The sequence below is a fragment of the Euleptes europaea genome, chromosome 16 (genome assembly GCF_029931775.1).
Source record: "Euleptes europaea isolate rEulEur1 chromosome 16, rEulEur1.hap1, whole genome shotgun sequence".
Taxonomy (NCBI): Eukaryota; Metazoa; Chordata; class Lepidosauria; order Squamata; family Sphaerodactylidae; genus Euleptes; species Euleptes europaea.
The window spans coordinates 44,559,547-44,583,076 of record NC_079327.1 but is presented as its reverse complement, the minus strand read 5'-3'; the positions used below and the strand labels follow the sequence as shown (position 1 = coordinate 44,583,076).

General features: G+C 41.4%; 1 protein-coding gene across 1 annotated transcript; it reads right to left on the bottom strand.

Moving 5' to 3' along the window:
• Positions 1-1,514: 1,514 nt before the first annotated feature.
• On the bottom strand, positions 1,515-23,138 carry BMX (BMX non-receptor tyrosine kinase). The gene is made up of 18 exons (XM_056861876.1): positions 22,992-23,138; positions 22,766-22,870; positions 21,813-21,894; positions 20,972-21,091; positions 17,567-17,628; positions 14,815-14,984; positions 14,516-14,578; positions 13,185-13,244; positions 11,622-11,676; positions 10,733-10,812; positions 10,217-10,344; positions 8,001-8,075; positions 7,715-7,886; positions 6,663-6,879; positions 5,185-5,249; positions 4,329-4,447; positions 2,427-2,584; positions 1,515-1,589 (listed from the first exon to the last, which is right to left on the bottom strand). Exons 1-18 carry the CDS (start codon positions 23,136-23,138, stop codon positions 1,515-1,517), a joined length of 1,953 nt encoding a protein of 650 aa, XP_056717854.1.
• Between the last annotated feature and the right edge of the window lie 392 nt (positions 23,139-23,530).

Here is a 23,530-nt window from a genome sequence, read left to right as displayed (position 1 = left end):
CTTACTATAAGTTGGGACCATTTGGATGCATAAGGGTCCGCAACCAAACTGGCTATGAGGCTGTTTAGGGGAGCACAAAAATGTAGGCACAGCCAGAACTTAATGGTAGAGATCCAGGCTCTGGATTCAATAAGGAGGAGGCCCAACTCCGGCAGTGTAAGGTATCTGAGTTGGGTATACCCAGTATGCGCCACAGAAGTCAAATTTGTCCATTCCACCCCATTGTTGAAAGCTTGGATCCACACAGGGATTCCATACAATAAATGAGGAATGATTGTGGCCTGTAAAATTCTTATTGCCGCTGGTACAAATTGGTTTCTTTTTTGATAGAAAAACCGGATAATAGCTGACAACTTGCTCTTGGTTGAGACAAGGGAACGTTCCCTATGGATAGACCAGTTCAAGAGAAAAAAGCATCCCCAAATATCTAAATGATTTAACGTGTTCGATTTCCCTATCACCGATTCTCCAAACCGCCCATTTCCATGATCTGGAAAAAACTAAAATTTTAGTTTTGGTATAATTGATGTTTAGAATTTTTTTGTCGCAGTAAGATGCAAAAGCTAACAAGGAACGCTTCATACCTACTCTAGTACAGGAAAGCACCACTGCGTCATCCGCTTATCTGTGCAATATTAATTTAATCTTTTAAAAGCCAATTATGGGCTTTTCCACATTCTCATTTTCCTTGCTTGTGTGTTCCTGTTGCTTCAAGGTTTTTTTTCCTGTTCTGCATGTATTTTGCTCTCTCTAGTGATCAATTTGATATTACATTAATTATGTCCGGCATATCTTCTTGCAGATTTAAACAGCAAGTTTTTATGCTGGACATAAAGCAATGTAATATCGAATTGGCCACTAGAGGGAGCTAGCACATGCAGAACAGACCCCACCCCCTGAAGCAATAGGAACCACACAAGCAAGGAAAATAAGAAGGAGGGCAAGCCCTATGTTACAGCACAGACTTTTTCCAGTTGGACTGAAATTTGTGCAAACTGTAGTTTGCCATGTTCACATGTTATGGCAAACTCTGATTTGCTAAGTAAGAGGACCATAGGGAGGGAACCCAAGAGAGCAAGGAAGGAGGAGTGCACAAACCTGACCTAACTAGCCAAGTCATGATTCCACATGAACAAAACCTATATAACAGTACGTTGCTTAAAGCATAATTCTGTTCCGTAGCATGATTAGATTGCTCAAATAACACATCCTTTTGGAAACTTTAAGCTCACTTGCCAGTATGATTTCATTGGTTTATATTTCTACTAATAATTTCAGTGTTTATAAAGCAATAAGGGGGTCATAATGTATTAGAATTTATAGTATTTTAAATACTTGTGACCAAAATTTAAAGAGTTTTATTTATTCTTTATTGTGCAATTTCTACATTTAAGCTGCTACTCAAACCATATTTATCAAATTTTTCAAAATCAGATTTTAGGGGTGACATTAGAACTAAAGTTTCTACAAGAAAGAAGAGGGTTCATCAGTTTATTCTCACTGCCGCTCATTCTTCAAGAGTGGTCATTTTCTCTGTGTGGTTCCATGAGGGAAAGTAGATGATTAAATGTGGGACGTTTTTCAGGCAACTGTATGAAACAGAGAAACCAACAAAATTAGTTTACTGTTTATAGATGGAGGACATTCTGAGCCATAGACAGAGTTGTTTTATATTCTGACAACTCTGTTGTAAACAGGCTCCACATGAACATATGTATGGCTTCAGAGTACTGGTCTATCTATGAAAATATGAAGCTGCCTTGTATGGCTTCAGAGTATTGGTCTATCAAAACCCAGCACCAACTGCTGACTGGCAGTGGTTCTCCAAGTTACTTTACACAGTGACCAATATATGCACAGTAATTTATAGTTTATGAGATTTTGGTGTGAAAAGTCTTTAATCAGTAAAGGTTCCAATTTAAATGTCATTCTCAGAGATGGTAAAGTTGGACATCCCAATCCAGAGCCATCAGTGTGTTGCAATGTATACATGACATATCTCCACTTGAGGCTTCCCCTCTACAAGGGAAGCTCTGTACAGGTATCCCTCACTGCGTGTGGAGTTTCCCCTACCATTGATATGAGTGAACAAGGGAATTCTGTATGTACTGTAGCGTCCCCTACATCTCTGACAGGAGAGGCTAAACCTCAATGATAGACCAGCACAGAGGCTTTGCATGCAGAGCGGCTCCAGGTTCATATCTTGGCACCTCCAGTTAAAAGATCTCAGCAGATGTCAAGAAAAGTCTTTCTCTACCTGAGACCACAGACAGCCACTGCCCATCAGGGTAGACAATATTGAACTACATGGACCATATCTAACTCAGTATAACATAGCTGTATGTGCTGTTTGTATGTTTACCTGAAAGGATTTGCTATATCAGAGCAATGGCCATTTTTAGCCATAAATAAACTAGCACACACACCTCATGCCAGCAGCTGTACATGATCTGGTAAACTGCCTCAGAAGCCAATTGTGGACGATAAAGTCGATAGCCGTGGGTAATCTTCTCAATCACTTGCGTATTATCCCATCTCTCGTAGGGTTGTTTTCCCAAAGAGAACACCTCCCACATTAAAATTCCTGTAGATACACCCACAATGGTGAAAAACAAGATGCTAAAAAACTGTATAAGTATTCAAAGCATGAAAGTGGTGCTATTCCTTTAAAAAACCCACAAAACCAAGAAAGAAAGATATTTTAGAATGATTTGTATTACAGTTTTCTCTGGATAAAGGACCACATTGTAAGAGCTCAGTGCTTTAAGGCCTATCTGCATACCATTTACAAATACTACTTAAGGTAAATCACATTCATCCTGCTCATTTTGCCAACATCAAGTCACTCCCCCTGGCTTTCAGCATAGATTTTCCCCATCCTGGGTGTAGCTATTTTTATCAGGAAAATAGGGTGAAGGGAAACAGTTCATCACCCCCTCTCCCAAAGGTAATGTGTAGGCCTGCCATCAGGCACACTGAGTCAATGCTGTTGAAACCCACAAACTCCAAAGGAACTGTGACAGACTCTACATGGTTGGCAGAGTACACATCAGAGGCTGAAACTAAGTTGTGCCAGCCGCTACCTCTTTTGAGGCCACATTTTTCTCTCTGTTGGGTGCTACAGTTACTAGGAGAAGCTGCTTTCTACAAACATCTTAAAATAAAATCTGGCTGCATCCTTTAGGACTCGTGCATTTTTAAAGCATTCATTACAGTCCAGAGCAATGAGAGTTTCGTTCTTAATTCACACTGCTATTTAGTAAAGAGTTTCAACATAACCTTTACCAGCGGGGCGGATCTATTTATTTAGGAAATAGCTGCAAATGAGATTAATAGAGACAAAGGAACTGCCAGACTGCTGTTAAAATGAAATTCAGAAATATATTTAGTTCGTGCTATATAGACCGATCCTCCCCTCCTAATTTGGTTCCTTGGTCAACATCATTTCATGCCTTTTGGCATCTCTTCTTCGGTGAGGGGTGGAGTTTCATGTTCAGCAACAAAGATATTTTCCCATAAAAATCACATCAACTAACAGCCGTTGGATGTAATGAGAGCCTTATGCTATTGTGGAGTACCTCCAAGATACAGCTCAGAGGTGGTGTTTCTACTGCATTGCTAGACATATGTAGGCTTACCAGGTGGGGCAGCTCCACCAGCGGGAGCTTTTCATCAGTGCGTGATATGTGAGTGCGCCTGGCGCAACAAGCGCATGTCTTGTGCAACGCGCCCACGTCACTTCCGGGTTTATTCAATCTCTGCTGAAACTCTATGGTTTCCATAGAGTTTCTGTGGAGATTGCTAGAGCGTCCGTGTCGCTTCCGGGTAAACCCGGAAGTAACATGGGTGTGTCGCGCAGGCACGCATGCACGCGTTGCTCGCCGGCCCTCAGCTGGTTGGCGGGCAGCCCGGTGGATTGGTGGGATTTTACCCGCCACCACCGGGCACTTTGCAACCCTAGACATATGGGGCCATGAACAACAATTCTACTTTATTAGCAATTTCCACTATCAAGACACAATCCATCAAGAATGGCTTCTGCACAAGACTAACCTTTCAAATGAAAATCGTTTAGGTGCACTTCCTAGTACATTGTGTGCTCTAGCTGGGCCCAACCAGCCTCAATTTCTGATCATTTGCTGTAGCTACTCAGACCTATGCTAACATTATTTTTATTGTCTTGGTTGTGGCTTCCTAGAGGCTCCTGGTTGGCCACTGTGTGAACAGACTGCTGGACTTGATGAGCCTTGGTCTGATCCAGCAGGGCCTTTCTTATGTTCTTATGGCTTTTATCCTGCATTTTCCCAATCACTATCTTACGTACTCACCAAAAGCCCACACATCAGACTTGCTGCTGAATTTGGTATAATGAAAAACTTCTGGGGCAGACCACTTTACTGGAAATTTAGTTCCTAAAGAACTGACATACTCGTCATCCAGCACATATCTACAAGGCAAGAATCAGAATTGAGGCTATTAGACTAATTGTAGGACTTATCCAACTGACTTCTAAATGAATCCTGCACTCAGGTTTGCCAAGATGAGTAGCATTAACATCAAATTACCATACATCAAACTGGAATTTCAACATGTCTTCAAAGATTAGGTCGTACTGAAGCTCATTTTCACATAGAATATAACTGCGGGTTTGCTGGTTTTTCACACAGAATATATCTGCTTCCTAGATTTGGTAGGAAGTCTAATGGTGGGATGGAGACTCTTCACAAGATGTGGTAAGCTGCTTTACGCGATATCATGGTCAAGGACATGGAGCAGTTGCTACATAGCTGCTTTGTCAAATGCCCTGCCCCCAGCTGATCATGACTGTGATGCAGAGACCTACCCAGAACTTGAGAAAAAGTGAATGACTCTACAGTACTTGGCAAATACAGAGCTAATCTGAGGTCTGAATCTAATTGAGGCCGGTTCAAGTGCAACTAAGGCAGCCCTGGCTCTCATCTCTATTTTATTTACTTTCTGCCTATTGTAACTTAAAAAAAATATGCCAGAAATTCAGTCTCCTCAGTATCAATTCCACCAAAGAAACAAGATGAGTTATTTTCTTTATGTCATAGTGGTCAAGAACAGAGTGGGATAGAAGATCTCATTTTCTAATGTTTCAGGATTCCCCCCAGTATTAAAACATTAGATTCTTGTTGTTAAAAGATTTTAACTGAAGCTTACCGTGCCATCCCAAAGTCAGACACCTTCACTGTTAGATCACTATCAACTAAGCAGTTTCTAGCAGCCTTGGGGGTGGGGACACAAGAAATATAATTAATATTCAAAGCAAAAGACTTGCAACAAAAATGGGTTATTTTCCACTACTCATGTTCATGACAAATCAGCAGTGAACTACGTGTGCTTAAAAAAGATGAATGTTCAGAATGATGCGTCGAATTTTTAAGCACACAGAATTCACTGGTGGGAAGAAATTATTACAGAGAGCAATCCAGACCATAGTTAAGCATACTTAAAACCACTGACACATACGCACATCTAATTTTGTGCTGGACTGTAGCAAGTATGCTAACATTATTATAGTAAATCAATTAATTTGAAGATAGGAAGATCTGTCTCCTTAGTAAGGGATTTTGTGAACTTTGGCTTAACTCAGTAACTAAAGCTACAAGTGACATATTGATAATGAACTATAGAGTCCACAAGATAGCAGTGGAGGAAATATATTTACTTTCATCTCTGCTTTGGAAGAGACAACAGAAAAGATCAAAGTTTACATGGCTTGCTATAAAGCTAGCAAATCCATAAATTTCATCGTACCCACATTCAAGGTGAAGAAATTTCATATTTTCTCACTTTTTACTTCATTATGGCAGAGGTGTGTGGTATTTTTGTAACTTATACCTTTCCTGGAACTGTTTTTCAGTCAGGTAGGAGGGAGGCCACAGAATGCTCCAAAGTAACTAAGTAATATCCTGGTAATTCTCAACCAAGGACTATTCCATCACATGAAGGATGGGGAAAGGTATTGTATTTAAAATTCTTATATCTGCAAGGCTCATCAAAGGGTTGAAATAAGATTCTCTTTGTAGTGTCTTTCAGTGTTCCTTGTAGAAGGAGAGCCATTGAAACAAGTTTATTTTGTACTCCCTTCTCTCCTGAAAGGCTAACAACACAGAGATTCTTCCATTAGCTACTTCCTGACTGGGCATCACTTGATCAAAACTCAAATGACAATACTGTTCAGACGCTGAGACAGTTGCCAAATATCTCAGAGCTCATGCAGACATGATACAGGGGGTTCCCTGAATGGAGCTCCTGGTGGTTTCCTCCCCTAAAATCAGGTTCACAAGACTCAATTCAAATAGGGACCATGTTACTGAACAAGGGAGTGAAAACTTAGCCTGTGCCATTTTCTCCAATCTGAACATTTCCCTGGGAGCTATTTGCCCTATTGCGGAAACAATGACACAGATACTGATACGGGCAACTGTGTTACACCAACAGGGCAAATGTCATCCTTTCAGATTGGGAAAATTGTTTATGTGTGCCTTAACCCTTTGTCCCCCTTATGTCACGGTCCCAATCTGAATAACCCTCCAATGTGCAACACTCGGCCCAGCAGCATATAAGGCAGATAAGCCGGCTGTGAGCTCCTGACCACATTTTACAATAAGGCACCTGTCCCCAGTCCTGCTTACCAGATCTCGGTGAATGAACTGATGCTTCTCAAGGAAAGCCATGGCTTCACAGACATCACAACACATCACCACAAGCTGAAACGGACGTAGTTCTTTCCCATGGTTTTTCAGATAACCAAGTAAGCAGCCATTAGTCATGTATTCAGCTATTAGGTAGATAGGATATGTCTTTGTGCATACACCATACAGTTTAACGAGTTTGGGATGATCGAGCTTCCTAAAAAAAATAGTCGTTGGTTGGGTTAAAAAAATAAACATATAGATAATTATGGCACATTTTCAGAAGCTTGGGGAACTACATAATAACAACAGACAATTTTCAACAGACAATGCTAACTAATTGCACAAAGCAAAAGAAATATCAGCTGGAATTTTTAGATAAGGCTTAAAGCAGCTTCTGCTTCAATGCAGTTTATAGTATGAATTTAGAACTCTCATTGGGTACAATGTTTAATCTCATTACTAATGCCTCTCCTCCACTAAGATTGTTTCAGAGGGCAGCTGTGTTGGTCTGCAGTAGAACAGTTAGATTCAAGTCCAGTAGCATCTCAGAGACCTCAGGGTGTGAGCTTTTGAGAGTCAAAACTCCCTTCGTCTGATATCTGATGAAGCCAGCTTTGACTCTGGAAAGCTGACATCCTGAAAATCTTGTGGGTCTCTAAGATACGGTAATACTGGACTCGAATCTAGCCTCTCCTCCACTTTCTGTTGCACAGGAAATCAGTCAATCAAACTGCACAGGAGACTGTATTTTGTTGTGCAAATAGAGTACTGTATGTGCTGGTAGAGCAGACCAAACCTGTCTATGACTATGGTAGATACATATAACTTCAATTATTGCATGATCACTATGGGTACTAGTATTCATCTTAACACTTACTCTCTGATAGTCTGTCTAGATTTGTTTCAAAGGTCAAGTGATGTCCTTGGCAATCTCCAAACAGGCTTCAAATTACATGTTTGAAAAACACACACACCAAAATGACTTTTTCTTGAGCTGCACATTTACTCCCCCACCTTCATAGTGTCCCATGATCAAAATAATTGCTTACATCATGGTTTCAGCTTCTTCTATAAATTCATCTTCAGACATTGATCCTTCCTTGATCATTTTAACAGCAACGTTGTATTTTCCTTTCCATTTTCCCACCTGCACCACTCCAAACTGACCACTCCCAATTTCTTTCAGTAAGACAATATCCTCACGCTTTAACTCCCAGGGTCCTAATAAGATAGAATTGGTAATAGCTCATGGTTGAAGAGGAGAGATAGTGGAAACAAAATAATTCCCTGTCAAACACAAGGCTTTAGAAAAACAAACAAAAATTCCTTTCATACCAATTCCCAGCATTGCTGTGGATGGAACTTTGTCCATTTTGGTTGACACCGCATGGCGAAGCCTGGTCACCACACCTAGAAGGCAAGTTTGCCTGTTATTAAAGGCTACAATCCAAATCTAGTTACATGCATTTAGTTCATCAGAGCTTCACCATACCCAGAGCTGGATTTTTGCACAAGCTAAGAAAGCTACAGTTTAGGGCCTCGGATTATAAGAAGCCCCTAAATTAGGGTTGCCAGGACTCCCACTGTGGCAGGAGACCTTCTGCCGGCAACCTTTGTTGCCTGCCGCCACTCCAACTGGTGGCAAAAGAAAAAGTGTAAAAACATGCCAGCATTGCTCATTAAAGTTTGACCATAGAGTTTCCAGCAATTCCTAGAGTGATGCGACATCACTTCCAGTTTTTTGTAGAAAGGATGTCACGGCACAGGTGTTGCTAGCGCCCCCCTCATCTCCCTGCCCCCAATGCTCTTGCTGCTCCCACTGGCAATAGAAAAAACTACCTAAAATACTAAATTGCAATGTTTTGGAAAATGCATGGGGCTTCATAAGGTTGTCATAGATTAGGTCTTCAGCATTTCTTAATCCAGCTCGTTTTCTAGATCATTATTACAGATATAATGGGTTTCTCATTTGCCCCAGAAAAAATGAAAAAAGATTTGTTCTTGGTAAGGGGTCACCATAAGTCGGCTGCGACTTGAAGGCACTTTACACACACAAGAGAATTGATAAGGTGGATTTTTCTAAACTTACATGAGGGCTATTCCATGGCCCTCATAGTCATGCTACCACCACTGCCCCTGCTACCAGTAACAGAGCTCCACATTTTTTGAAAATGCTGAGCACATTAACAGGGAAATGCCCTTAAATTGCAGCCCACTCCCTGTTTATGAATGGGAAGGCTCTGCGACACAGAACACAATGGCTCAACATTACAGTGGCATAAAACTGGAACAATGTACTATTATTTATATGAATGAACTTGATCTTCCTGCCAGGTAAAAAAATATTTACAGAGTTCAATATATTCCGAAAACTGAAGCTATAATAAATCAGAGGACATTTATTTAGGAGCAAAAAAGGACAATGGGTTCCATTGGTAGGGTTGCCAGGTCCCTCTTCACCACCGGCAGGAGGTTTTCGGGGTGGAGTCTGAGGAGGGCAGGGCTTGGGGAGGGACTTCAATGCTATAGAGTCCAATTGCCAAAGTGGCCATTTTCTCCCGGTGAACTGATGTTTATTGGCTGGAGATCAGTCGTAATAGCAGGAGATCTCCAGCTAGTACCCAAAGGTTGACAACCCTATTCAGTGAGAAAACAGTTAACTTGGATGACTAAAGTCCACTGTACAAGAATCCTTACTACACCTGTCGTAGGTATTACCTGTTGTAAGCCTTTGTAAGCCTGTGATGCTAAACTTGATCTTTGCCAACAGCCTAAGAAGCATTGGTCTTTGTAAGCATTTGGTCATTCCAGTAGAACAGTAGAGAACAACAACAACAGAGAAAATAAATCTTGCCCAGTTTTCCAACATTGCCCATCTAATCCAGACTTGAATAACAGATCAGAAACCGTGTAGTCCTCCTTATAACTGTATCAGTAAAAATGCTGCCAGTATTGTAAATAGGAGCCTTACAGTGCATTCCTGAGAGGAATGCCTGCGCCGGGCTTTGGAGGCAATGCAGCAGCTGTATTGGCCCGTATCTCACCAAAAATAAAAAGAGGCGTTCCCAGCCCGAAAGGGATTTGGAGGCCACCTAAAGGTGGCTCCTCCAGCAGGCTGGCGGCAGAACGCCCTGGGAATGCCTCCCGGGATGCTGTTAACACCTTGGGAATGCCTCACAGGATGCTGTCGCAACCTTTGACAGTGTTCGGACACTGCTGGAAGGCCCTGTCAACGTCCCAGGGTGGTGCTGCCATGGCGCGCGGGCCTTCCCGCTGGTGCATGGGCCACTAACGCTGCCGTTAGTTGCCCGGACGCCGTCGCGGGGAGCCCGGACACCATCGCGGCGCCTTCCTGGCCTCCTAAGGGCTTTCGCCCTGGAGGCTCAGGAATGCACTGTAAGCAGCCTAAGGTAGCCTAGTGAGTTTGCAGAGAGGTGAGGTTTGAAAAGATTTCCCATCCCACAGCCTTGGCCCACATAGAATTGCAACCAGCAATGGGAAGCAAAGATCTGTGAACACAAAAAAAATCACCAGCCTCTCAATCACATTACCTGCTGAGTTGTGTTGATGATAGTGAATAAGTCTGGAAACGGAACTGAAACCGTGATTTTCAGCCAGGTAAAACTCACTTGCACTGTTAACATGGACATGATAATGTTTAACGGTTCCTTTTTTCTCTCTGAAAAAATATCCCAAGCAATATTACATTTACAATCCTCCCAAATGTAAGAAAACAGAGGAGAAACAGCCAGCACAATACGTTAGTATTTGGAGGACATCCTAAATCAGTAATATTGTGGACCAATCGCCTTAGGAGAATTTTGTCTATCCTGTTATTCCTAGTTTACAAAAACCTTAGCCACTTTTTGAAGATACACATGGAAAAGTAACAGTGGAATTGGTCTTCAGTGAATAGAGAGGCTTTTGTTTGTCGTGTCTGCAAATAGGTATAGTTAAGAAGCAGAATAAAAATTCTGCATAGTTCAGTTCATGTCTGGTGAGAGGACAACCATGCCATATATAATGTCACAATAAAGCAGATGCTGGATGTGGTTTTATGTGCTCACCTACTGTTCATGCAGAGCACTGATACTGTGTACTTCCCCTCATGACTGGAATTCCGAACCATGAAAGCACCTTCTTTCCCCTTTGAATAAAAAGAAGACAAATATCACAGGATAGCCTTAGCAGGAGGCCTGAATATTGTCACTGCATCGCTTTCATAAAATGCAGGACCTCTCTTATTGAACCAAAGCATTACATGCATTCTATGCACAGCACCTTGGCGTTCAACGGTGAACGGAGCAAATCACACACAAGCAGACAGAGCTAGTTCACAGAGCCCATATATCACTGGATTTCTCTGCACTTCACTACTGGCAGCCAACCCAGTATGACCATTTATTCATGGAAGGTTTTGCATTGGATTTGTCACTCTATAGATGCACATTTTCCCCCTCTGAATTCTCAAAACTCTGCATGGCGGCTTATTGTTGAGTTTTGAAAATATGGATGGGGGAAAAGTGCATCTAAAGAGTGGCAACTCCAATGCAAAACCTTCCATGAATAAAGTCTCTATTATGTGAACTAAATTGACTGAAAAGCACACAGCTTCTTGCTTCTCTCCCACTGCAACCCTAGATTCACAGAATCCCATTTGCTGTTCTGGTGAGACATCCCATATACCTTGAAGAACCCATTGTGCACCTGTCTGCTTGCAGGAACTACACAGATATTTATCACAGAATATTATTGTGTCACTGGAAGACTCAATCCAGAAAGCAGCAGAACCTTCGAGTATTTTTAAATTGTTATTCCTTCTACTACAATGATCTATAATTCCAGGAAGCAAGATGTCTCACTGCTGGTTTAGGTTTGCAAGCAAGCTGGCTTAGGTTTGCAAATAAATTGCAAATGCAGAAACCTATCATAAGCGCAGGGATTTTTAAATACTACCTTCTGCCGCAGCAGTTGTTCTGCCTGGCCCCTTGAGATATTACCAGCATACCAACTGTAATAAAAGTATTATTATGAAATATTATTATATTACATCTTATATTTCATTACACAGTTATTATGGAAGAACATTATCTGATTTACATTATTTTTCAAAATTCATTCACGGGATTAAGTAACCTATGAGGCAGTTTTTTGAAACTCCATTTGAAAGTAGCATGTGTTTTCTATGACAACACATTTAAGAAACTTAAAATAAAGTTAATAAAATCTCCTGAAGCATAACTCTCAATCAACACAACAGCAATAGCGGATTTATTTAATGTTATCAACACTGTATATACAAAATGCAACTATAATAACTACTTCTATACCACGTCACATACTAGCACTGAAGTCCGGAATGGCATTATCACCACCTACATTGCAGGTAAAGCTGAGAAATGACAGTTTGCCTAAGGGTGCCCACAATGATCATAGTTATGCTGAGATGTAAAACAGGGACTTTCAACTCACAAGTCATACTAATGAGCTATGCTGCAGGCGATATGATGTGAACCTTACCAAGACGAGTGCCCGGGGCCTCCTGGCCCCTTAGAATGAGTTGGGAATCCATATATTGGATCGCTGTACAGTTTGCAGTTACACCATTCACTTTTCAGAGCTATCAAAAATCTCAAGCAGCACCCTCAAATAAATAATTCATATGGGTTTTAAAAACAATGAGAAACATTTCGATCTATTGGGGTTACAAAAGGGACTTTCATTATTTTCCCATATGACAGATGATTCCCCACCCGCCACGGGGCTGTTTTTTTAAAATGCAAGTGCTAGATAGTAGAATGTTATACAATGAAAGATTTAAAAGATTAAGACTGCAATCCTGGGTGGGGGGGCAATCTCCTTAGGAGCTGGTGTGACCCCGCACTTTATCACGGGATAAAGTGTTTGCCCCCGCGCCGGCATGTTTGCCACTTTATCCCGTGATAAATAGCAAACATGCCAGCATGGGGGCAAACACCGCCAGTGCAGCCACTCAAGGAACTAAATCCCAGAAAAGAACGGCCACACCGGCGTGGGGGGAGGCATTTCCTGGGGGCAGAGCTGCCTTTAGGCAGCTTTCTAACCCCTTTCACCCTGGGAATGCCCCCTTGAGCAGCAGTGGGGCTGCACCACCTTTTCTGGTGGCGCAGCTTCGCTGTTTTCAATAGGGTTCCCCCCCATTTCCCCCTTTTTATTTTTATTTTAAACTTTTTTTCTCTCTGTGGCGGCCGGGAAGCCTCAGAAGAGGCGAGGCTCCACTGCTCCTGGCCACTGCGGATCTACCCCTTTAGGAATGGGTTGTAAGACATGAGCAGAGGACACTCCACCCCCACCGCCCTTTTAGGGGAAATGACACTGCAAGGACCAAGTCTGAAATTCATTACGTGTCCCTGTGGGCATCTATTGTCCAATCCAAACACCATGTGTGCTCTGCCCCTTCCTCTTAGTGATGCCCTGAATACTTGAACATAGCCCTAATAATTCAGAGTGCCAAGAATCAGTTACACCAAATGTTCTCACTCATATTTATCAATGCGTTCCTCTTCTTCGGATGACACGTTAGCTGTATCTGTGATACTTCTGCAAAAGCAAAAAAAACAAACAAAAAACTCTTATAGGTTCAAATGAATGTCCTCAACCAGTTTAATTTCTCAGGTTTGGATCCAACGAACAACTTTAATGAACACTAGATAGTCTTTGTTGCACTATGCACTTCCTCTCCACTAGCATTTCTGTTTGCCCAAGGGTTCAGTCAATACCACTGATCTGCATAAATGAAAGTGCCAGCTCCAGAGGAAGTGCGCTCTGCAGGAAAGGATATCTAGTGCTCATAGAACTTGTTCATAAGATTAAAGCCTTCGTTGGTATACTTACAACACTGACAGAAAATCTGCAGCTTGGGTTGCACTAACCATTTTTGGTCCAGTGCATCTTCTACTGAGACAATAAACATTTGAACCCATTCATTGTTCAAATTCTGCCACAACTGCATCAGGGTTACCAGCAGAGGTCCAGGTGGGGAAGGGACATGGAGGGCAGCTGTCAGTGATATCACGCCTTTCTAGGAACTGATGGAAATTCTATGATAAAACCATAGAGTTTTCAGTGATTCCTAGAGAGGACTGATATTACTTCCAGATTTTCCCTGGAATCTCTCTCTAAGGATCACTGCTGCTTTGGTGATTCCTAGAAAGGTATGGTATCACTTCCAGGAAAAAAAAACCTTTCAATGTCGTCATGCAGTTGTTGATGGCACAATTTTTTTTCTCCCTCTGGCAGCTGAAGTGCCAGCAGGCAAGGCCCACCGGGGGGCAAGAGATCTCCCACCCCCCGCAGGCATGTGGCAACCTTAGTTTGCATGTCCTCAGATGCCAGTTTCGGATTTTCAGAAAGCATTTGAGCTTGATTCAGTCCTCTATGAGTCAGGTTTAGAGGAATTCACATAAGATATAAATTTCTCTCCATGTAGAGATTGCATTTCTTGACATGGGAAATATGCAGATTTCCCACAGGGACTGGTGTGCTGATTGTGCATGTGTGGGAAGAAAATGTTTTGCTATATGGGGATCCCTCAGTATACAGATGCTGCAATGCTGATGGACTGTATCAAGCTCCCCCCCACAAAAAAAAAGTTTTACAAAAACAAAATTTGATAACCACTGAAGGTTTGCTTCCAACATGGTGTGGTTGGGCTGCTAGTAAAAGTCTAAAGAGCAGTTTCATATTTTAGCATGTCTTTTAGTCCCATCAAAATTATCTGTTCAAAGAAGCAATATAATGGGTTCCTCTTTTGTGCCTATTATACCCTGTTCTGAATTCTAGAAGGCAAAAACAGATAGATTTTAATTTACCTTAATTCATCACTTGTCTGAGCTATCTCCTTCAAATAGGCACAAGGAACAAAGCCTTCATTTCTGCAAATGGAAAGTAAAAAATTCATGTATACATCTGTATTTAAAAAATAAAGCCCCACAGAACATTACAAAAAGAGGATGCAAGATGGAATGAGAAATAAATCGAGTACTCTTTAACAATTTTAAAAAACTTTGATTAATAATATAATGAAGAATTACCCAATCAAGAGTGGAAATGTTAGTTAATGAGACCTGAAAATTATCTCTCAGAAACAAGCTATTGTTTCAAAACTTACCCTTCCAAATCTCGCACTTGCCACCAGTCAGGATCGTCATCTTTCAGAACATAATATTTGTGATCTCTGACAAGAGGAACATCAGAGTTTCCTTGTGGTTCATAATTGTAAACAGCCAGGGCTTCCTTCAGAAATGACTTATCAGCAGCTAGAACCAGAGCTTGTTGATGCTGGTCAGGGATACACATTTATTAAACATATTAAACATTTGAGGAAGGCATTCTTGCAAATGCTGGCATCATTACGATCAATGGCAAACATGTTTATAGCACATAGCAAATGTTCAGACCCACTGGCTTGTATCCAATGACTGTTTTCTGCCACTAGAAAAATGTGCAGACAGAGGAAGGAAAGGGACTTCTGCTGATTGCTCTTTCCTACAACAAACCCCCGCCCCCCGATTCTGTACCCAGTGTTATTCCTGGGGGTTCACTGAATACCAAAGGCAGCATTTGTGGAGCTTATTCCATGTGAACTCCCCCATTCCCTGAATCCTCTGCAGCATAGCTACTAGCCATGGTGACTTAAGGGAGACTCTAACAAATCTCTGAATACCAGGGGAGGAACTCAGCCTCTATGCCCTATTTGTCTGGCCCTCCTGGGGAACTGGTTGGACACTGTGTAAAATATTGACCAGATGGAGAAGTGGTGTGATCCAGCAAAATTTTCTTATGATCTTATAACTCTTGTGGCATATTCTAGCTGTTTGAGGTAGGTCTGAGTGGAGCCAAGACAAAAGTAGTATATTCACTCAAGCTGAGCTGTTTAAAAGAACAAAAAAGAACAAAAAAGAACAAAAAAGAAATATATATATATATATATATTTTTAAGGCAGGTAGATTAGAAGCCCTACTTGGATGGTAAAAACTCATGAAGGCATTTAGATCCACCCTAAATACTGGTATGTACAGATGGACCACCCTGACCTGGATGGCCCAGGCTAGCCTGATCTCATCAGGTCTCAGAAGCTAAGCAGGGTTGGCCCTGGTTAGTACTTGGATGGGAGACCACCAAGGAATACCAAGGTCTCTATGCAAAGGAAGGCAATTGCAAACCACCTCTGTTAGTCCCTTGCCTTGAAAACCCTACCGGGTTGCTATAAGTCACCTGTGACTTGATGGCACTTTACTCGCATACAAATATGGAACACCTTTTCTCATTGTCTATCATGTAGGCAGTGATATGAGGGATGAAGGTAGTGATTGTACCCATTATGCCCTAAGCAATGGTGGGAGAACAAGAGTAGAAATTAGCAGGAGGTCACTCATTTGTTTTCTTTGTGGCTAGGCTTTGCAGAACAAAAAAATCCTGGGTTGGATCCAGGCTAAGTATTTCACTCACACAAGGCACTTCTGTCAGTGGAACAGAGCGTTCCTGCCTCCCTCTCCCTACTGCTGCCCAATGAGCCCCCCAAAATGCTGCTCTTGGGAGACAGGGGACCCTTGGGAGCAGCACGAGGCAAGACAGGGATGTGCAGCTAGAAGAGGGAACTGGTAGAAATTACCCTACTCCTTGCATTAGTGGGAAATTTAGTCTGGGTTCAACTCCCTGTATTCCTTATTGAAGGCATCAATACAAATAATCCTGCTCTGTTTCCTGATATTGCTGTGTTCCTATGTGTTTGATATTTGCATAGGGCTTTGTGTCCTTCGGATTTCTTACATTTTTTGCTTCCCAGTATACTGCCCCTGACATTGAAGTCAATGAAAAGGAGTCTTAAAGGCTAGTTTTAAAGCATGAACAGCCTGCCTGCTGATCTGGCTGATTTGCAAAACAGCTAATCCACCAAGACAAAAGCCCTTTACAGTTGTTCCAGTTTTGGCACTCCAACAGGGTAAGAGTAGATTTCAATACAATCCTCCTGATAAATGCAGTCGCCAAGGGAAATGAGTAGGGCAATAGGCATAGTCTTCCAGCTTCAGTATACACTAATGCTGTGCTTCAAAACATGAGTTTCCGATCACATGTACCAAAGCTGGAAAATACTGACATTGCTCCATTCACAAGAAAATGCCAACTGCATATGTATCGGGAGGACTGCAGATAGTATGATCTCCCTTTATGTGCAGTTTAAGCAGCAAAACTATATCGACTGAAAAGGGCTAATCCCTAAAAAGGTATCTTTGCTGACTTTAGAGGCTTAAAGTATGGAAATGGGCAGCTGAAGCTTTTTATGATATGGAGGTAAATAACATCACATGATCCCCCGCCCAAATACACAATGATGATTGTGTATGTTTGAATGTTGTCGTGTTTGCTTGTTTACAAAAAGAAAATTTAAAAACCACACGATTATTAACATCCCATTAAGCCTCTATTAAAGAGACAGGATTTTTTTTAGGTAGTTGACAATCTTCATTCCTTATTTCCAGAATCCAGATGTGCACGGCCCTTTATCCTATGCTGGGCCTCCTTCGATGAATAAACCATAAGCAAATATTCTCCTGTCTAGATCAGCCCAACAGATTGTGAGCCAAAGACAACTACCCTATCAATACTCCAGACTGAGTATTAAAACTACTCCCTTTGCTTGGAGTAGTTCATTGCATTTCTCTAAGAAATGCACTGCACCCATCAAAGACAACAACAACGTGACAGCTAACATGATGAACACACACAGTTTTCATAATGCTGTTTATTATGCATAGAAGGATTAAGGACCTCTTCTTGCCAGGCAGAAACTTTCATGTTGAATAGAATATCTGGACCTGCTGACAAGCTAAATTAATTTGCTGCAAAGTTTGTGACTCACCTGTCCTCCTGGCACAGGAGGGAGTGGCTTGACTGCAGTGTTTGCACTATGTAGGCTGGAGTCTAAATCAAGAATAACAAAAAGATTAAGTAAATGGACTTTAACTTGCTAGTCAGTACAATACAATACCTTTATTGGCATCTTTTAACTTGCTAGTCGCTGTTAGGTAACCTGATGAGGCAGCTCAGTATAGTAGAAGTAGGAGCAGTGTTAAGGGTGAACTCATCAGATTATAGTGAACGGCATTGTGGACAACCTACTGGAAGGGATCTGGTGCCATTTGGCAAAAAAAAAAAAAGCCACTGCACTACAATACTTGCTACCTATGAGAGTACAATTTTATAAGTAAGTAAATATTTATTATGGTCCTAGACCGGAATGCTGTTATATACCTAGAATTAAAAGTATAACATAGGTTATAAATATAAATATCATATCATCAATCAGACTCCATATGATAGATAATCATTCATCACCACTAAAATATAAGATAAAATAATATTTTTAAAAAATTAAAATGGGTAAAGGAAGATATATAATAATAACTGCTTAGGATCCTTCCTGTACCAGTGTAGCCCAAGATGTCCTGATCTTTAAGACCAGCCAGCCAACTTTTGCCACCTTACAGTTAGTTATCACTGGTCTTTCATATTTTTCTTCAGTATGCACAGATCATGATGGAAAGAAGAATGGGAAATGACTACAGCAGGACCTCACCCCTTGTGGATTTTGGACCCACAGTTTCACTTATTTGCAGCCTGTGGCCTAACAATGTGGTGTGGGTGGTCTTGAGCACATGACCCCTCCATGTCTCCTTTGGTTTGTTTTTAAATTCAAATTTAAACCCATTAAAAAAATCCTAAATAGTTTGAACAGTGCTTATGATACATTGTGCTTTAAAGCCGTAGCGCTCACTTCACAGCTTGTGGCCAGCCACATTCACAATTACAATCAACCCAAAGGGCCCCATTGACTTCCACCCTTGGCATGAGGCCCTGCACTTAAGGAGGCTCTCAGCTTTCCGGTGCCTCTGGAACCACCTGCCAACCACAAGCCCTGCTGGGCAAGCCTTGCCCACTTTCCTGAAACATGAAGCAGGTACCACATCAAATTTCAATACCTTTATTGGCATACCATAAGGTACCAAATGCCAGCTTGGTGTAGTGGTTAAGAGTGGCAGACTGTAAACTGGAGAACTGGATTTGTTTCCCTACTCCGCCCCATGAAGCCTGCTGGGTGACCTTGGGCCAGTTCTGTCAGAACTCCCTCAGCCCCATCTACCTCTCAAGATGCCTGTTGGGGGGAGAGGAAGGGATTGTGATTGTAAGCTACTTTGAGACTCCTTAAGGTAGAGAAAAGTGGGGTATAAAAACCGACTCTTCTTCTTCACATTGGAGAATGGTGCTCAGAAGCGCCGTAGATGGCATGTCAGAAATCCACATGGCTCCCAAGTCACGCTCCCTGCTTTAAAGGGTCAAAAAGTCTCTGTGCCTCCTCATACTAGCTGCATAAAATAGCCGACAACAAACAATCATGTGCTTGTGTCAAGAGCTGAGCCCCAAAGCAATATTTGCATCTCCATCGATTGCTTTGGAAAATATATCAACTCACTCAAATGTCTATATTAAAAATTGCCACCTGAAAAAGAATAGGTCATTGTTTCTCTCCCTCCCTCGCTCTCTCACACAAGCAACTTTCTACACGTAGAAAATTAGCGTGCCAGGGGAAAGTATAGTCAGAATGCTTTCCCCAGATATGTTTTCAGTGTGGAGGGAAGTTTTTGCATTGAAGAGCATTCAACCACAAACCCAAACACAAGTTTCCCACCACAGTGACAAATAGATCTTAACTGAGCTTAAATAACTTTTACTGAGCAAGAAGGAGGGCTACGAGACACAGGTATGTTTTGTTCACAACGGACTGTACCTTTATTACAATACTCACATTTTTTTTCATAGAGTATCAACATAGCACCCAAACCCAGTATATTAAAGATGGCATGAATCACTATATCTAATATTAAAAGGGCTGGCCTTGGTACAGATGATGCAAACTGCAAATCAGACCACTCAGAGAAAACAGGGTGGTCTCTCCCTACTTGTGGGACTCCCCAGGTATGCTGAAATCTAGGGCAATAAAAATTTACCAAAAGGGGAAAAAAAACTTCAAAAACTGGCCAGATGGGAGCTAAATATTCTCCAGAAGAGATAAAATACTGAAAGAAGTTGAGTGTCAGTTAAAGGGAGAAAAGGGGAGGAGAAATCAGCCAGTTCAAGCCCCTGATAACTTATGCAGTTATGGAGGGAGTCATTTGGCAGAGTGGGATTTCCAAATCATCCCCCCCCCTCTTGTAATTCCTCATGGGCCTCCACAGTTTTTTGATTTAAATAACCATATATTACTTGCATCAAAATCACGTTTAGGATTGCAGCCTACTAGAAAGTAAGTGCCATTCAGATCAGTCATTGTGACTCAAGGTAAGCTGCATGGTGCAAAGCAATTACAAGGAGACATTGAACAGGGCGGATGGGTGATTAATGCTTCCTGTACATCTGCCAATTCTCCCATGAAAATGCCTCCCCATATCATTTTACCTGTTTTTCAACTTATGCAGTTATGGAGGGAGTCATTTTGGCAGAGTGGGATTTCCAGATCATCTCCCCCTCTTGTAATTCCTCATGTGCCTCCACCGTTTTTTGATTTAAATAACCATACATTACTTGCATGAAAATGCAATGGAGATGGAGATGCAAATATTGCTTTGGGGCTCAGTTCTTGACACAACAACATGATTGTTTGTTGTCAGCTATTTTATGCAGCTAGTATGAGGAGGCACAAAGACTTGCATCAAAAAACCATATATTACTTGCATCAGGAACCAGAAAAGGATCTCCCTGCTCCTAGCAGACATATTTTTGCCAATATGACATGTAGGTCTGCCCTTGTTCCCTGGTATATACGGCTATCATCGGAGGGAGACTATCTATATTAAATAATATGATATGAACATCTAAGTGAAATCAAACATACACCACAAAAACCTGTGTGTTACTAATAAAGTTAATAAACATATAACTAATATTGATTATTCACTTATTTTTTTAAGGCTGCATTTAGAGTCCTTTTGTTTGTGACATGAACAAGTTCGGTTTGCTGCTATGCGCATGCATGCCCTCCCTCTTCCCTCTCATGCGCTGAGAGCAACTGTAAGTTTCCTGGTTTGGGAAGCCTTCAGTCAAATGGCCACCATATGTGAACGCTCTCCGGAGCCTGGGATTTCTGGGGTTCCTTTCCTCATTACAACATAGGATTATAAAGCAGGATTAAACTGTATTATTGAAATGGCATGAAAATGGTGAAGTTTACGCGACATGAATTTGGCAAAGAAAGGCAAGAACACATTACATGTCTCCCATATTGCACATCCAGGAGCTGATTTGCAAGTTTGGTTGCAGCACATGAACTTCCCATTGGAAAAGAATCCTCTGTGGTACTTGTTTAGCAAATCTGGGTTGCCTTTTATCTCTGGAAATAAAGAGCAGAAACAAAAAATGCTGAACACTTTTGCTGCTATAAAACAAAAATATTGCAGAGCCACACAAACACAGATTTAGGATCAATTCACATGGCCAAAGTGAAGGGTTGCCAACCTCCAGGCAGTGGCTGGAGATCTCCCGCTATTACAACTGATCTTCAGGCGACAGAGAGTAGTTCACCTGGAGAAAATGGCCACTTTGAAATGTGGACTCCATGGCATTATACCCCACTGAAGTCCCTCCCCTCACCAAACCCCACCCTCCTTAGGCTCCACCCCCAAAATCTTCAGGTATTTCCCAACCTGGAGCTGGCAACGCTATCAGTGTGTCATGCTGCAAGTATGGACTGAGTGGATCAGTGCACTGAAAGGGTCATCACAAATTTTGAACAAATTTAGCCATTAATCTGGCCAATCTACACACTGCTCAACTGTAAAATACACCAGTGATTTTACAGTTATGATCATTAATGCACACATAACACAAACAATTATTTCTGTCTTCAAAATGGCTGAGTGCCTAGGAAAATAGGATGGGTTGGTTGACATCAGAAAGCCTTTCCCCAGCACAATATATTATTTTCTCCAAGTTTTCAATAATATAATGCATTGCCATCATTTTGCTAGTTGAACCAAGTTTTATTACAGGCAATAGCGTACTGTTAGATTTTTTTTGCCAAACATTTCGTAGTCTCATGTAACACTTGATACCTTTGTGCAAAGCTTCCAGCCACTGTCTTCGACTCTCTTCATTAGCTGCGTAGATGTACAACAGGCCACCTTTGTACACAACCTAAGCAAAGGAGAAAACTAGCCTGCAGTCATCATATATATATATATATATATATATATATATATATATATATATATATATATATATATATATATATATATATATATATATATATATAATACCATAATGCCTTGCTGTCATGTCAGGTTTACATTATGAGCAGAAAAGTACTGGCTGGATATTAGGGAAAAAATCTTTACAGTAAGAGTTGTTCAACAGTGGAATTGGCTACCTAGGGAGGTGGTGAGCTCCCCCTCTTTGGGGGTCTTCAAGCAGTGGCTGGATTATCACTTGTCAGGGATACTCTAGGCTAATCCTGCATTGAGCAGGGGGCTGGATTAGAGGGCCTGTATGGCCCATTCCAACTCTATGATTCTATGGATGCTGGAGTCAGGGTGGGGTAGTATGTGGCATGGCAAGGCAATGACCGACAGCTTGTCTCCCATGAATGCCCAGAGCCAGACTCTTTCACTCCTGAGATCTATCTTTTGTCATGTACCCTGCCCTCCTATTTCACTCAGGAAAAATAAAGCACCTTAAAGATTAACAAGATTTTACTCCATCTTAAATGTTCATGGACTAAAGCCTACCTCTTCGGGTGCAATGTAGCTGGTCCTCACCAGACAGACATTGATATGGAAGGTTATTGGGAAGCAAAATAAACAGTGGGGTCAAAGCACAGTGCGTGATGTTGTTATATAAAATTCAAGAAAAGTTTAGAGACCATTCACAATGGACAGGCCAGTTTCCGAAGCATTATACCCAGCAAATGGAGACTTTCCTAAGAATCATAAGTCACTCTGTGCCGATCAAATGGCGATTAATGTCCAGCAAAGACAAATGTGCCACACATTCTTTTATTGTGCACTACCTGAAAGGGATACTGCCTCTCCAGCGGAGTCTGTTCTTCAGGATTTACAGTTTCAACACACCGAATTTTCTTAATGTCGATCGAACCTTTCCTGTTTCCCTTTTTCTAAGAACGTAAAGAATAGAGTAAGCTGCCAATGCCCATTAAAACACGGAAACTTTTTAATAATAAAGTGGAGTTTCAAAAGACACCCAAGAGATCCCCTAAAAGTAGAAATCGTTCTCACATCTTTGTCGTACTCGTAGTATGAGAGGCTTGTTTTTGTCAGAACAAACAGGCGCTCTTTATAATTATTTGGGGATATTTTTTTCTTCTGCTGAGACTTCTTTACCAGCAGCTCCTCCAGAATGGATTGGGTCTCTGTGGTTTCCATCTTTGCTGTCCCTAAAATAGTTAGCAAATGTTGCCGGTTAGAACCCTAGCTGGTGGAGGATAAAACGGAGGCAATTTGTAATCAATGTATAACATGCTTCAGTTCTGAGTCCTAAACATAACCCTATTTTATAACATTTTAAAAAAACCAAAATAAAAATATCAGCATCTTAACCCGAAATATCACACCTGTAAATAGTATCACTGATTCCAATCGGTGTTCATTTTCAATTAAGTATGCTGAAGAGTACAACCTACTGAAAAACAGCTGTAAGATGGAATGCCTCTGAGTAAATGTAACAAGCAAAACTGTGATATATCACCTAGGTTGTGCAGAACAAAAAGAACTCTCCTGGGCTTAATCCACATATATAAATGGAAACTTCCACCATC

Coding starts and splice junctions, on each gene's coding strand:
- BMX (XM_056861876.1), bottom strand. CDS start 23,138: ATGGAAACCACAGAGACCCAATCCATTCTGGAGGAGCTGCTGGTAAAG. Junction 14,985..17,566: donor CTCCTGTGCCAGGAGGACAG/GTGAGTCACAAA, acceptor ATCCCTGACCAG/CATCAACAAGCTCTGGTTCT. Junction 10,813..11,621: donor AACAACTGCTGCGGCAGAAG/GTAGTATTTAAA, acceptor TTTTATTCAAAG/GGGAAAGAAGGTGCTTTCAT.